Source organism: Saccopteryx bilineata, chromosome 3 (assembly GCF_036850765.1).
Source record: "Saccopteryx bilineata isolate mSacBil1 chromosome 3, mSacBil1_pri_phased_curated, whole genome shotgun sequence".
NCBI classification, from domain to species: Eukaryota; Metazoa; Chordata; class Mammalia; order Chiroptera; family Emballonuridae; genus Saccopteryx; species Saccopteryx bilineata.
The window spans coordinates 112,009,148-112,025,512 of record NC_089492.1 but is presented as its reverse complement, the minus strand read 5'-3'; the positions used below and the strand labels follow the sequence as shown (position 1 = coordinate 112,025,512).

The 16,365-nt window shown below is 38.4% G+C and overlaps 1 protein-coding gene across 3 annotated transcripts in view; it reads left to right on the top strand.

The window, feature by feature from the left end:
• Nucleotides 1–317: 317 nt before the first annotated feature.
• The window catches only part of PPP4R3B (protein phosphatase 4 regulatory subunit 3B), a 62,991-nt gene continuing 46,943 nt past the window's right edge, over nucleotides 318–16,365 (top strand). The window contains exons 1-4 of one of the 3 annotated variants that reach the window (XM_066267160.1): nucleotides 318–674; nucleotides 1,969–2,024; nucleotides 10,360–10,458; nucleotides 14,907–15,530. In XM_066267160.1, the coding sequence (XP_066123257.1) occupies nucleotides 533–674; nucleotides 1,969–2,024; nucleotides 10,360–10,458; nucleotides 14,907–15,530 (921 nt within the window). In that variant the 5' untranslated portion in view covers nucleotides 318–532. The remainder of the gene's footprint in view (nucleotides 675–1,968; nucleotides 2,025–10,359; nucleotides 10,459–14,906; nucleotides 15,531–16,365) is intronic. The other 2 variants (XM_066267159.1, XM_066267158.1) reach the window with 2 other exon arrangements.

Here is a 16,365-nt window from a genome sequence, read left to right as displayed (position 1 = left end):
GTGGCTGAGAGAGGAAGAACTCGCACTTAGAACCTCCCATCTCAGTTCAGCACGACGCCTCGCGAGAACGCTGAGTACAGCTGGCCAGGAAGCGCAAGCAGAAGCTGAGGTGCCGAGGTGACGTGCTTTGGCCGCGTCGGCCGCCGTAGCCCCTGCTAGTACAGCCCGTGTGAGCCGCTGGTGGAGGAAGAGAAAGGCAGAGAATCGGGTTACAAGATGGCGGATGTGTAGTAGTTACCGCGGCGGCGGCGGCGGCGGTGGCGGCGGGAGAGCGAGCGAGCTGTGGGGGGCAAAGGGAGGGGAGGGTGGGTGTGTGTGGGGGTGAAGTGAGAGGTCACCGGGACTCTGGCCGGAGAGTCACGGTGGCTCTTGTTGCCCCTTCCCGCGGCTGAACCTTGGGAACCATGGTGAACTTGGGCCTCTCCGGAGCCGCCGCTGCCGCCGCCGCTGCCGCTACCGTCTTTCAAGAGTGAGGGCCGTGGACGAGGAGAACGTGGAGGCTGCGGCTGGAGCGGTTGGGACAGCAGCCACTATGTCGGATACGCGGCGGCGAGTGAAGGTTTATACCCTGAATGAAGACCGGCAGTGGGACGACCGAGGCACCGGGCACGTCTCTTCCACTTACGTGGAGGAGCTCAAGGGGATGTCGCTGCTGGTTCGGGCAGAGTCCGACGGTAAGGGGACTGGAACGGCAGGTTAGGGGACAAGGCTGCCAGGTTGGGCCCAGGCCTGGCGGGTAGGCCGTAGGCGGGGTACTGTTACTGCCGCCTCCCGCACGGCCTGTCGGCGGTGTTCCTGCACCTCTGCAAGGTAAAAACTAACTACTTTGGCCGCACTTACCCTCAGTCACACGCCGCTTCGCTGTTCCCCCGCCTCCGATCCCTGTTAAGGATTTGACCCTTTCCTGTCCAGTCTCTTCTTTGGAAAAAGGGAGAGTGAAAGAAAAAGGGAGGAAGCTAATGAGAAACAAGATACCGATCTCTTTATTCGTTCTAGGGTGTCGACTCTCCCACTTTTTATTTTATCTATTACATGGCTGGTACACAAGGTTTAGTGAAACTTTTCTGAGGTGTTGTGTTTTTTTTAACCGATTTTACCAACGAGCTCCAGTTGCCATAGTCGACAGGTGCTGGGGAAAACCAAAAGGCACCTTTTAAAGCCCGAGGTCATTACCGACTGTTGCCACGATACAGGCACACAACTAGCACATACATCTTTAGTCTGGGATCCCTCCAGGCGGCCTTTGTTGGGGTGCTGTGGATTCTTTACAACCCAAACATGTCAGGACACCAAAACAGATAGGAAACTGTATTCGTTAATTTATTGTAGGAATCACATGTGAAGTATTTTTAAATCATGCAATGTAGAGCTGTAATTAAAACACCTTTCTCACTGCAGTCTGAAATTGTGCAGGTAATAGAAAAATATCTTAGATATATCGGTGACATATTTTGTACTCTGTACTTTCCCTTTTATTTTAAATAGTTATGGACATTTATTTCTAAATGCAGTGTCCTTCCTTTTGTTCTTAAGGAGAAAAGTATAAATGCAGTTCTGTAATTTGTGCACTTACATTCCTGTTGTAGTCCTTTGTAATTTGTTTTATTTGTTACACTGGAAATGCACTAAAATAACTGTTAAAAAGAATTTGGCCTCAAGTGGTCATTTAGACCTTAAAATTTGATTTCAGTTAATTTTTAATAGTTGTAAAGTCTACTTATATTCTTGGTCTCAATGTCTTAGGTGAACTTTTTTCCTGTAAGGATTTCTGGGGATAGAATGATATATTCTAAATTAAATATGAAGTTTTGATCTGGAGAGAAAAATGTGAATTAGAATACATTTGATTACTTAAGATGTCTAGCTGAGTGAAGAGAACATTAAACGTTTTTCTTTTAATGTGGACTCGGATTTTTTATTCGGGGTTTTATAAATTGAAACTTACAGATATTATTTTTTATCTTTCAGGATCACTACTCTTGGAATCAAAGATAAATCCAAACACTGCATATCAGAAACAACAGGCAAGTAGTTGTTTATCTTTAATTTGAAAGACTTCATCTGATCAAGAAAGTATTAATCTGACAAAGATGGGAAAGCTTTCCTGACAAGAAAAACATGTTTGGTAAACAGTTAAACAGACCATATATATTTATTTCCCTTGCAGGTAAAATGTTTCAAACTGGAAAGTGAAAGTGGATGTACTAGCATTAATTTATTATCTTTGAATTGAGCCACTGTTAGTTTGTCTTAGAATACAATGTATTCATTAGTCTTATTTAATTTACAGCTAAGCAGGTGTTTGCTATATCCTGTACACTAAACCTTTTATTCTCAACCACGTTTAAAGGAAATGGCATACAAGAAGATTCAAAGGGGTTCTCTTTAAAGCAAGGAAAGCCTGTTTGTGGTGTGAAATTAGATCCTTTAACTCAAGCAAAGGTAGAGTTTTGAAGTAGAAGCATTTAAATCCTGTTCTTTAATTGTTGTATATTTTTAATCATCAGTGATACTTTGCAAAAGTGTACATTGTCAATTATGTAATGTTTTCTGTTAATACTTACTGTCTTATTTGGGAAAAGAAAACCTGTGTTGTGTTTTAACATACCAAAATATTTAATCTGGAAATGGCAGCAGTGATTCAACTTTTTCTTTGTTCTGTGAATGTTTCCATTATTATTACGAATGACTTAAATTGAAAAGTACAGAGAACAATATAATGAGTGTCTGTAACACCACCAGATTGAACAATGTTAATGTGCCATATTTGTTTCAAATATTTTTGTAATTTTGAACATTGTGGGTAAAGTCCCCTTTGTACCCATCTCATTCTATCCATTCTCTATCTTCCCTGTAGGTAACCACTATTCTAAAGTGGATATGTATTATTTCTGTACATGCTTTTATACTTTTCTGCATATGTATGTATCATAAATAATATGTAGTCTTTTGTGTGTTTTTAAACTTTATACAATTGATCTCATACTCTTACATGTATTCTGCAACTTTCATTTTTCACTCAGTTATTTTGGAGATTTGTTTATGTTAATGTAGATCTAGTTGGTTTTATTTTTTAAAAGATCTGTACAGTATTCTGATGTATGATATACACCTGTTGTTAGACATTTGGATTATTTCCAGTTTTGTGTGTGTGCGCGCACACGCACGCTGTGTGTAAAGTGAACGTGGCAGAAATTTTTGAAGGAAAAGATTATGTTAAGATTACGTTTGCATCATCAATGCCTACTTTCTTCAAGGCCAATGAAAATTTGGATACCCAGAAACAAATGCTTCCTGTTGGAAGAATGAAACTATGTCTGTTGCACAACGCATTATTAGTAAAAGTCTTACTGTTAAACAATTGTTTTGTGTATGCAGTATATTCTTAATCAGTTCTTTGGAATAATTTTTAAGTTTTCAATATTAATTAGATATTTCCCCTTCTACTTAGAAAATATTGTGGGTTTTCTGATGAGAATCAAACATTTGTCCTGTTTTGAACACCTGAAGATGTTACCTATACCTTAGACATTTTAAGGTAGACTCTTAAGTAAATTTAATTTCTAAGTCAGCCAGACAGATGCTTACTCTCTCTTTGCACTGAATTTTGCCAGATAGCCACTTACTGGATTGTGGGGAAAGAAATACTAATATTTTGTGATTATTTCTTTTTCTATCTACATGAATCTAAAAGTCTCAGGAACTGTGGTCTTACATGTGACTCCCTACAAATTAGTTATAATGTGGATTTTTCTCAGATTGTGTAAAACATCCTTTAGCTATTGTTACTTTTGGAAAGATCACATTATGGCGGAGTTGTGTGTAAAATAGTCCCCCAACATTAGTCCAGAAATACACAGTGGTTTTTATAGATACCTTGGGACATAGTTTTGTGTGTAATGTTAACTCTGCTAGAAAATTAAAGTATTGGAGAAAAAGAAATCTTTAAAAAATATATACTATTGGGAAATTGTTTTCTGTAATTAATTACATTCATATAAATACTGTTGGAACTTTTTATATATTTTTTTCTAATTGAGGTACTTTTACTAAATAACATTAAAGTTTTAAGAAAACTCTTTGGCAATTTTTGTTTAAATTGAGTGCACTTTTCTAATAGAAATCAGAAAGCCACTTAGAGATTATGTTAAACTTGATTTCTTTGCAATAGATACAGTTTTTCATATTTTTACCAAAATCTTGTTTAATTTGCACTTTTTACCAAGTTACACAAATTGAGATTTCCAAACACGTTGTTTTTATATATTCACCAAAATTACCTTTTTTAGAATGCAAAAGTTATTCAATAAATTAGTCTAGAAAATTACTCGTTTCCAAAATTTATCTGAAATATATTGATCCTTTAGGGTTATTATTTTTTTTCAAAAAGCGAATGAATAAGACATCCGTAGTTTATAGGATATTTTAATATATTAAAATACATTGACTTTTCAGAGAGGAATATTTAACATTCTTTTTTTTAACATTACAGTTCTAAAATGAGCTAAGTAATGAATTCTGTGTTCAAAATAAGCTAAAGTTGAGTTGAATGTCAGATACTCAATATCAGATTAAACTGGTTCAAGTCAATTTCTTGCATACTGTGGGTAATACTGAAGTAGTTAATGGGAAAGAGAAGATACGCTTGCCCTAAAGGAGCACATTGGAAAGGGAAGAGAAGGACTTTACAGTGGAACATGAAATAAAGTGCTGATTCGTATGCCTTAAGTTGTTTAGACTCAGCCTTGCTGATCTTGAAAGTCATTGGGATGTATACTTTTTATATATAACACAATTTGTGTTCATTGGGTTTAAGAAAAAATATAAGGAAGTTTTTGTCCTTGGTTTTACAGTATTGGGAGACGAGATGTAACAGGTGAAACAATTAGTGATAATAAAATAGCTGGTTAATTGTTTAACTCAGTCTTCATTGAAAGCCCATGAAAGAATTCCACAGAAGAAGCAACTAAGGCACAGAAATGTTGTTTCATGACTAAGACTATACAGCAGGTATGTCCCTACACAAAATATTATAAAGAACAATTTGTATTCCACAGACTTAGGCAGTAGAAAATTTTAAAAGGGAGAGATTGATTTCAGCCAGAAATCATGGAGAAAAACTTCACTTTCCTATGTTCTATCTGCTAAAGGAACTGGCATAGGAAAGGAAATAGTACACCTGATACAAAAGGTATTGAGCCTACTTGCAGCCTAGGTTTCTTATTTGAGAGCTGGTTTGCTGAAACAAAAGGGATAGGTTTTTGAGTAGGGACCTAACATGATGAAAGTGATACTCTATTTAGGAAGCAAGTATGGTAAAATCATGAATAATGAATTGGGAGTGGGAAGGGAAATGAGAGGTTTAGGTAGCAAGACATTTTGCAGTAATTCAGATACAAGAAAATAAGTCTTGTTCCAGCGCAGTAAGTGGAATTGGAAAGAAGGAGCAGAGCACCAGTATGTTGTCAAGAATGTGCTAAAAGACTTGGTGAATGATTATACACTGCTCACAAAAATTAGGGGATATTTTATCACTTCATTTTGAAAAATCCCCTAATTCTGCTTACAAAAATCAGGGGATATTTTATTGCTTCATGCTCATTTTGAAATATCCCCTAATTCTGATCACAGAAAATTAGGGGATATTTTATAACTTCATATTCATTTTGAAAGATACCCTAATTTTTGTGAGCAGTATATATGAAAGAAGGAATCAAAGGTTACTGGTAGTGTTTTTCAATCTTGGGGCCAGGAAAATGATGGTTTTCTCCAGAAACTGGGAAGTTAAGAATAAAGCAGGTTTACATTAATCATTTGGTTAGAGGCTTAGTTTAAATGAGTAATACATTCACATTGTTGAAAATTCAGACAGTATTTGGTGGTGAAGTCTCCCCCACCCATCCATACAGTTTTCCCTTGCTAGAAGCTACTGGTATTATCAGTTTCTTGTATATTTTCCTAGAGGTTTTATGTATATGTAATCAAATATGCACTCTGTCATAGCTATTTCTTTTATTGGCATTAATGGTAGCACACCATATACTGTTCTGTGCCTCTTTTCCCTTTAGGCTTTGACATGACTGTAAAATAAATGGAAAGATCTTACAGTGAACATCTGGGACTAGAAATACATTCAGTTGTAGAAAATTCTAACTTGAGAATCATCAAATGATATTTTTAACTGCAAGAGAGGAGACTGCCGTTGTGAGAGTAGATGTAAATTTAAAAAAGAACAGAGCTTAAGACTGAGCCTTGTTGAATTGTCCACATTAACTCATCCAGTCATAATTGGTTGAGTGATGCTTATGGTTTGGTCACTATCTTTCATCCAGATTTTTTTTAATGCATTTGGAAGTTTCTAAAATGTTTTTAGTAGAGGAATGGCATGATTCAAATTAGTAACATCAATCTGTGGAACTGAAGAGTCCCAATAACTGGGATGGAATACTAGTTGAAAGATCACAGCATAGTCCAAGCAAGAAATTAATGTTGGTACAGGTTATTAGGGATGGCAGTGGAGATGGAAAGAGATGGCTGGATTTGAAATATATATTGGAGATAGAATTGACAGGTCATGCTGCTGGATTAGGTATTTGGTAATCAGGAAGAAAAGATTCAGTAAAGAGGAAGATTAAACATTTGAAAAAAAGTAGAGAGTCAGGTCCTGGCTGATTAGGTCAGATGATTAGAGCATCTTTCAGAAACACAGAGGTTGCAAGTTCAATCCCCGGTAAGGGCATATACAGGAATGCTTGATGTTTCTCCCTCCCACCCTCTCTCTGGTTTGTCTTCAAACCAAGGGAGAATAGGATTTTCATAAGGAAAGGATAGCGAATCAGTCAGCAAATGGCTGTGCAATATCCTGCAAGATAAACATGGAGAATATTCTAGGTTTGGGTTAGAAGAATGCCCACTGAGATGAAGGTACAGGTGAAAACAATCCCATTTATTGTATCTGTATTACTTGGCACAAAAATGCAATAAAATGAGGATATTGGGGTTTAGATTAAGAGTTGTTATGGGGAGTGCACTAATGAGTATACAAAAAAATGAAATTTCTACAATTTTGAATGCTGCATTAAAATCACATCATGAATTAGTAATGAGTAGAGGTCACTGAACTTTTTAGCTATAGAATAGCAGGTATATAGAGAACATAAATGATTTGCTTTAAAAGACTGGGTGAAGTGATGGGTAGAGATGTTCTGTGGGTGGTTGGAATGGTACTAAGAAGGACTCTTTGGGAATCATGTAGACAGGGTAGAGATGTTCTGTGGGTGGTTGGAATGGTACTAAGAAGGACTCTTTGGGAATCATGTAGACAGGGCTTTCTTGTTTAGAGGTTTAGGGAGATGTCTAGATAAATGTAATGCCACAGAAAAGAAGCTTGAGAAGAACTTTGTGGGGTGTTTTTTAGAATTTGTTCACATTTATAATGTGACGTAGTAGGAACATGGTTTTGATTTATTTCCAGCTATGTAGTATTGAGCAAATTCTCTCTGAATCTCATCTTTTAACTGGAGATAAAACCTACCTTGTAGAATAGTTGTGAATTAACGTATGAAAAAGACTTTAGCACAGTATCTGACACACAAGCTCTGTAAGAGAACTATATTCATAATAATCTTATAATAATCCCAATGTAGGCAGCATTTTCCTCTTCAGTGGGAAAAAATAAAGAGGTGACTTTAAAGAAAGTCACAGAAATAGTGGACAGTGAAGCTGCATTGTACTCAGGTCCTAATTCTAGTTCAGGATTAATCCACTTGTATTTAAAAATATCAAAGACTTGGGGAAGATAAGATATCGCTGCTATTTCTAAGTAGTCATGTCTGTCTTGAACTGTATGTTGTACCATACTATATTTTAAAAATCCATCTCAGAAAGACTAGGTTAACTATTAGGAACTACTAGAGCAGCGGTTCTCAACCTGTGGGTCGCGACCCCGGCGGGGGCCGAACGCCGGGGTCGCGACTCACAGGTTGAGAACCGCTGTATTAGAGAGTATAATGCTGCATTAATTATCTGTTAATCTCACTCATTTTCAGGCTTTTTGAATTGATTTTGAATCTGCAAATTCTGTAAACTTGCTGATATTTTTTCTTGTTTTAAAAAACATTTCTTTTGGAAAACAGCTCTGTATTGAATTTTTTTAGTCAATAGGAGCAGAGATAGAGTTAGCATGGCAAACAGTAGTATCTCAGATACTTCATGATTCTGAATTTATTCACGTTAATGAAGTGGATCAGTACTGAAGAAGTAAACTGCAACAGACATCCACTGATTTGTTCACTCTTTTTAAATGTGTCACAGATGCCTTTATGACTATGATATTGAAAATTAGAGACCATTTAACCCAAAAGAGATGTGACACAATTTTAAGGTGTCGTTTAGACTCTGGATTATGAACCTCTGATTTGAGTAGTATATGGCTGAATAATGTGGATTTAATATACAAAATTGAAAATAACAATTTTTTATAATATTACATTTTAAAAACTTGATTTGGTAACGATTAAATTGTCAAGCTTCTCTAGCTCATGTCTTATTCCCATCTTGGGCTTGGACATAATCACCTTTTTATTTTATTTTTTTATTTTTTTAATTTATTTATTTTTAGTGGGGAGGCCAAGAGGGAGGGACAGGGACAGACAGGAAGTGAAAGAGAAGAAGCACCAACTCACAGTTGTGGCACCTTAAGTTTTTCATTGATTGTTTTCTCACACGTGCCTTGACTGGAGGGGTGGGGGTCTCCAGCCAAGCCAGTGACCCCTTGCTCAAGCCAGCATCCTTGGACTCATGCTCAAGCTGGTGACCCTACACTCAAGCCGGATGACCACTCAATCAAACCGGTGACCTTAGCATCCCAGAGTCCACACTGTCCACTGTGCCACGTCCTGGCTAGGCAATCAATCACCTTATCTTTTTTAAGGAACAGACCAAATATAACTTTTTCTCTTCTCTCTGTAAGCTCATTTTAAATCTGATTTCCATGGGGACATAGTGGTGATTAAATGTTTTAGTTAGCAGAGAGGGAAAAACTCAGCTTCCCTTGGTTTAAACAGAAGCATTAATAATGTCCCAAAGATGTGTGCCACACAAGTGAGCAAAAATATATATCACACAGCACAGTAATAGAAAACATACCTTACTATAAAAATTTGATCTTGGCTCTGTCTAGGCTTTTTGGGTATGTAGGAAACTCTGCCATTTGACACTTTTCATTCTATTGTACATATTCTTGTGCAACTCTGTGCTCACATAGAAGCTTTTATGCTAATCCTTGAATTAAGCAATGCTAAGGAGTGCTTTTTCCTAGTATTTTTTTTCTTTTTTCTTTTTCTTTTTTTTTTTTTTTTTTTGCGAGAGAGGGAGAGGGACAGACAGACAGGAAGGGAGAGAGATGAGAAGCACCAACTCATAGGTGTGGCACCGGTGAGTTAGTTGTTCATTGATTGCTTTCTCAAATGTGCTTTGACTGGGGGGGCTCCAGCTGAGTTAGTGACCCCTTGCCCAACCCAGCGACCATGGGGTCATTGTCTGATCCCACACTCAAGCCGGCAACCCCGCATTCAAGCTGGAGAGCCCGCATTCAAACCAGGGACCTCAGGGTTTTGAACCTGGGTCCTCAGCATCCCAGATCAATGCTCTACGCCACTGCCTGGTCAGGCTAAACCCAAACCTTACTTTTTAATAAAGGGGTTGACAACTTTTCCCTAAACATATAACTAACCTTTTGGTGGGTAAGTAAAAGTACTTACCTAAACCCAGAGTTATTAAGTTCTCTACAACCTAAGCAGCTGAACTAGATGCTATTTGTAGTACAGATAAAGTGAGGATCCATTTCACCGTTGTTTTACATATCTTAATATTCTGAAGGCTTTTCCAAGTTTAAAAAAAAAAGGCTTAAATAGAAAGGATTAAATCTTAATTTTCAGCTATTAGCCTGTTTGTTACGAACTAGCCTAAAGGGAAAATAAATTTGTAGGTGGTTAGTGAGTAAAACAACTAACAATCTGGAAACAATAGGAAGTAGATGATTAGAATTGGCTAGACTTTTCATTACAACGTTATCTTGGTATCAGGAGCCAGAGCCTGCTAACCTGTTTTAGTCTTTTTTTGTTTTAGAATATTGCTCAATGTCATTTTTAGTGCCAAAGGTACCATTTCATTGACAGTATATTACTAAAGTTTCAAAGGGTAACAAAACAGCTACGTGATGTCAATTGAGTATATACATTAATTGCACTTATGAGAGTGCATTTATCAGTGCTATGCTGTTTTCTGTCCTTTGGATTTTTTATTTTGTAATTATTTCTTTTCAAATGTGATGATCTAGAAATGTTTGTTTTTAAACAGGATACATTAATTGTTTGGTCAGAAGCTGAAAACTATGATCTGGCTCTAAGTTTTCAGGAAAAAGCTGGCTGTGATGAAATCTGGGAAAAAATTTGTCAGGTAAGTGTCTTTGAATAATTAACTTTCATATGTATGCATTCTTGAATTTTTTTGTTCTTTTTTCCCCCTAAAAGATGTGTATTATAATGTATAGAGATAATGTATTCATATAAAATGTTTGATAACTAAACTGGGAACTTATTTTATATTTTACAGTAAATTTTTTTTACTTAAAAATTTAAATTATAATCTGTTTATCACTTTAGATTTTACTACCCTGTAAAATGTCAAGAGCTTTTAAATACAGTGGTCCTTTGACACACGAGTTTAATTCATTTCATTGCCGGGCTTGTGACTCAATTTGCTCATGTGTCAAATCAAATTGCTCCATTTAAATTAATGGGAATGCAATTAATCCATTCCAGCCCCCAAAAACCACACAAAGTTTTTGTTTTATATGCTTTTAAATAAGAAAATATACTTTATAAATAACATACATATATATATATATTTATACATAGTAAAAGAGAATAAAAATAAATAAACTGGTTTATGAAGTGTATTTACCTTCAAGGTCAGGCAAAGATGCTGGAGGAGGGGGCAGAATACATTAGCACAGGGGTCCCCAAACTTTTTACACAGGGGGCCATTTCACTGTCCCTCAGACCGTTGGAGGGCCGGACTATAAAAAAAAACTATGAACAAATCCCTATGCACACTGCACATATCTTATTTTAGAGTAAAAAATCAAAATGGGAACAAACACAATATTTAAAATAAAGAACAAGTAAATTTAAATCAACAAACTGACCAGTATTTCAATGGGAACTATGCTCCTCTCACTGACCACCAATGAAAGAGGTGCCCCTTCCGGAAGTGCAATGGGCGGATAAATGGCCTCAGGGGGCCGCATGCAGCCCGCAGGCCATAGTTTGGAGACCCCTGCATTAGCAAAGCAGTGGCCCTTCCCAAGCAGGAACATAATTAGCAATTTCACAGAACCTTTTATTTTTTTATTTTTTTTTTTTATATACAGAGACAGAGAGAGGTATAGACAGGGACAGACAGACAGGAATGGAGAGAGATAAAAAGCATCAATCATCAGTTTTTCGTTGCAACATCTTAGCTGTTCATTGATTGCTTTCTCATATGTGCCTTGACCACGAGCTTTCAGCAGACTGAGTAACTCCTTGCTGGAGCCAGCGACCTTGGGTTCAAGCTGGTGAGCTTTTTGCTCAAGCCAGTTGAGCCCGCGCTCAAGCTGGTGACCTCGGAATCTTGAACCTGGGTCTTCCGCATCCCAGTCCAACGCTCTCTCCACTGCACCACCGCCTGGTCAGGTCCAGTGCCATTTTTAACAATAAAAGTGAGCAAACTCAAAAAATACAAATTTTACAATCTCATTTGCCCAACATTCCACTCTTTTTGCTCACTTTGCAATTCACACCACAGGCATTCCTATGCAAGGAAGTAGGCACATCACACAAACAAATTACAGCAACAGCATAAGTCATACAATTTCAACCAGACCTGCTCCCCCTCCATCAGGGTCTCATATTGTCCAAAAGTTTCACGTCCATCCAACAATAGAGCTGGCACTCCCTCTGGTTGCAGTCCAAGAGTCAGTCTGTGCACATGAGGCCTCAGGCCTCCCTCCTCATCCTTGCCATCCTGGCAGCTCTTAAAACGCTGCCCCAAGGGAGAGCATGTGGCAGTGGTGGCCAACATTTCCACCTCTGCTCCAGAGAGCATGTTGTCATCAACCCCTATGTCCCATAATTGTAGCAAACCTACCAGGGGCTTAGTAGGTACTCTTTGCTACTGTTGGACTTTTACCTTCTGGAGTCTTCGGATGGCAACTTCAGCCCCAGTTTCCTCATCCTCAGAAGAGGATTTGGAAATGCCAGCTCCCGCCTAATTCAGAGCCACTCCATCAGCACGGCTCCAGCTTAGGCTCCTGCAGCTGCCAGCTCTCCACAACTTCCAGGGCAACCTGCAACTCATGAACCTGCAATTCCTTCTGCAGAGACTGCTCCATTTCCAGGTGCAACTCACGAACCTGGTCGACCTCCTTCTCCAGAGCTCGCTCCAGTTCCAGGATCGGCATCTCTTTCGCCCATGGCCATTCCAGCTCCTTCTGCTTCTGGGTTTGCAGGCTCTTGCACAGAGCTCTCGGTTTCCTTTCACAGGGCTGTAAAAATCAGCCAGCCCATAGTCCCCAAAAGGACAGCCATGGGGAACTATCACAACAACCAGTCCTCTACCCCACCTGTCAAGGGTGGTGGTGACTCCTTACCGATCTGATCCAAATCCTACCACAAACTACGCCAAATGTATGGCCAATAGTCATGGCCATCATGGCCATACACATGCAGGATCCCATTAGATTCAGGCAGACGGTAAAAAAACAGTGGACCCAAAAAGTGGTGGGCCATGGCTTTATTAAGTCTCGCACTGGCCAACGAGCAAACACACAGGGTTCCCAAAGCCACTTACACATTCTCTGGTTCCACAACCAGGAGAATCTTCTCTGGTTTTTCCTAGAATCAAAGGCCCCCCACCAGTCTCAGTGACATCTGGTTTCCCATCTGCACACCTTCTCCCTTCTCTCTGCACAAACTGGCTTCTCCTTCAGCACCCTGCCATCTTGGCTCCTCTTTCAGCACTCTGCGTCCTCTCTGCTCTCACTCTGCCATCATGGCTTCTATTCACTCTTGACTTAAAGCAAAAAATCCTGTGAGTGACTGCTCGCCTCTCAAACTGCTCATGATTTAAAGTGCTCCTGTGTCAAGGTACCACTGTAATAATGTTCTAAAGCTTTTGATATTTTATATTTGCTCACCTATTTTCCTAATATTCTTGAATACTTTGTTCCAGACACTAATGATGAAAAGTGCTCGTGATTTTGACTTGTGAAGAACTTACAAGAAATAGAATAAGTGGTAACTGTTAGATAACTAAAATTTTTTTAAATAAAGTTTTTATTTTAAAAGTATCTGATTCATGGAATATATGAGCGGAAAATAGACTTTCTGTATACTCTCCTCCCTAACACCACACCGCCCCCTTTTCTCCTATTACTAGCATCTTAGTATGATACATTTGTCAAAATTAATGAACATTTGTTTTTCATTATTATTATTTATATTCAGTTATTAATTAAAGCCCATTCTTTATTCAGATATCCGCATCTTAAAACTCAGTGTCCTTTTTCTGTTCCAGGATCCCATTCAGGATTCTACATTACATTTAATAGTTATGTTTCCTTAGGTAAATCTTTACTGTGCTAGTAACTGGAATTTTAAATTAATCATAACATTCTTTTTAACTACCATTTTCTGTCATTGGAGATCACTGTTTCAGTGGTTGCCTTCTGTGATACTCTAATATAGTGTTTTTTGACTATTGTTATTTTCACTTATATCAGCTTTTGTCACTAATGATTCTTATTAATGAAGACTCAAGTAGTTTTATGCATCTGAATCCAGTCATTTTTTTTTCCTTTGGTTTTTCCGGAAATAGTGCCACAGGTGGCCCAATAAAGTGTAGTGTGAACCTTCTGATTTAATATAAAGCTTATTCTATTTGATGTATGGCTCTAAATCACTATAGCTGGGTGTAGATGGGGTTTTTTTTTTCCTTACATCATAGCTTATATGCATCATGTATTGCTGGAACTTTATTGGTATGCATTATGAAATAGAAGAATTCCAACCTGACCAGGCGGTGGTGCAGTGAATAGAGCGTCGGACTGGGATGCGGAAGGACCCAGGTTCGAGACCCCAGGGTTGCCAGCTTGAGCGCGGGCTCATCTGGCTTGAGCAAAAAGCTCACTAGCATGGACACATAGTCTGCTGAAGGCCCGCGGCCATGGCACATATGAGAAAGCAATCAATGAACAACTAAGGTGTCGCAATGAAAAACTGATGATTGATGCTTCTCATCTCTCCCCATTCCTGTCTGTCTGTACCTGTCTATCTCTCTATCTGAATCTCTCTCTGTCCCTGTAAAAAAAAAAAAATTTTTTTTTAAAAGAGAAGAATTCCAGTTTATGAACGGTTGAAAACACTAGTAAATATGATATTGCTTTACTTTGTACATATACATAGAATAGAATCCAAATTGTTTTATTATTTCTCCTTTGGTTTTGCCTGTTTTTAACCTGGAAATTTGGTGGTGATGGCAAGAAGGTCCTAATTTTTACCCTTTTTTCCCATATCTGCTTTCCAAGTATTGAGATGGAATTTTATGTTTGCAAAGTTTCCTATGAAGTGAGATGCAATTTAGAGGTGAAACAATCTAGTTACCAACTTAGACTCAAATAATTAACTCTAAACTGTATATATTTTCTTTCTCCAGGCTTCACTCTGGAATTAACAATGACTATAATACTAGTACTGTTTTTTTGCAAGGTATTTTTATTTAAACTCAATGGTCAGTAATTTGATGGCCAAAAATTTGAATTCTTTTATATTTTAAGGTAACCAGCTGTACTTGGATATTTTCAGGTTCAAGGTAAGGATCCATCAGTGGAAGTCACACAGGACCTCATTGATGAATCAGAAGAAGAACGATTTGAAGAAATGCCTGAAACCAGCCATCTGATTGACCTGCCCACATGTGAACTCAATAAACTTGAAGAGATTGCTGACTTAGTTACCTCAGTTCTCTCCTCGCCTATCCGTAGGGAAAAGCTGGCTTTGGCCTTGGAAAATGAAGGCTATATTAAAAAACTACTGCAGCTGTTCCAAGCTTGTGAGAACCTAGAAAACATTGAAGGCTTACACCATTTGTATGAAATTATTAGAGGAATCTTATTCCTAAATAAGGCAACTCTGTTTGAGGTAATGTTTTCTGATGAGTGTATCATGGATGTCGTGGGATGCCTTGAATATGACCCTGCTTTGGCTCAGCCAAAAAGGCATAGAGAATTCCTGACCAAAACTGCGAAGTTTAAGGAAGTTATACCAATAACAGACTCTGAACTAAGGCAAAAAATACATCAAACTTACAGGGTACAATACATTCAGGACATCATTTTGCCTACGCCATCTGTTTTTGAAGAGAATTTTCTTTCAACTCTTACATCTTTTATTTTCTTCAATAAAGTTGAAATAGTCAGCATGTTGCAGGTAAGTAAACAAAGGTGTTTTCCATAATTCTGTTTTCAGATGTTTAGTTTCATTAATAGTTCAAGCTGCTGTTCATTCCTGCTTTTAAAAGATTTCTTTTGTTTACTTTATCTCGTGGCTTTCTGAAGAAGAATCTTCTTTTTTCTTATTATGTTGACATGGATTCAAGTGTCCCACTCAAGGAGAATCATTTCTTAATGTGACCTTTTATATTTTTTATGTGTCCAGTGATGTAGCTAGGAGGAATTTTAACTTATTTTGGGGGTAGAATATACAATGACATAAAATTCACCATTTTAACCATTAAGTGTATAATTTTTTTTTTATTCTTTTTTTTTCTTGTATTTTTCTGAAGCTGGAAACGGGGAGACAGTCAGACAGACTCCCACATGCGCCCGACCGGGATCCACCCGGCACACCCACCAGGGGCTATGCTCTGCCCCTCCAGGGCGTTGCTCTGCCGCGACCAGAGCCACTCCAGCGCCTGGGGCAGAGACCAAGGAGCCATCCCCAGTGCCTGGGCCATCTTTGCTCCAATGGAGCCTTGGCTGCGGGAGGGGAAGAGAGAGACAGAGAGAAAGGAAGGGGGGTGGAGAAGCAAATGGGTGCCTCTCCCATGTGCCCTAGCCGGGAATCGAACCTGGGTTCCCCGCACGCCTGGCCGACGCTCTACCGCTGAGCCAACCGGCCAGGGCTAAGTGTATAATTTTTGACATTAAGTATGTAAACAGTATAATGTACCCATCACCTCTGTCCATTTTCATAATTCATCCCAAACGGGAGCAACTATTTTTAAATTATCTCTTATTCCATTTTGTGTGATTTGGTTATTACT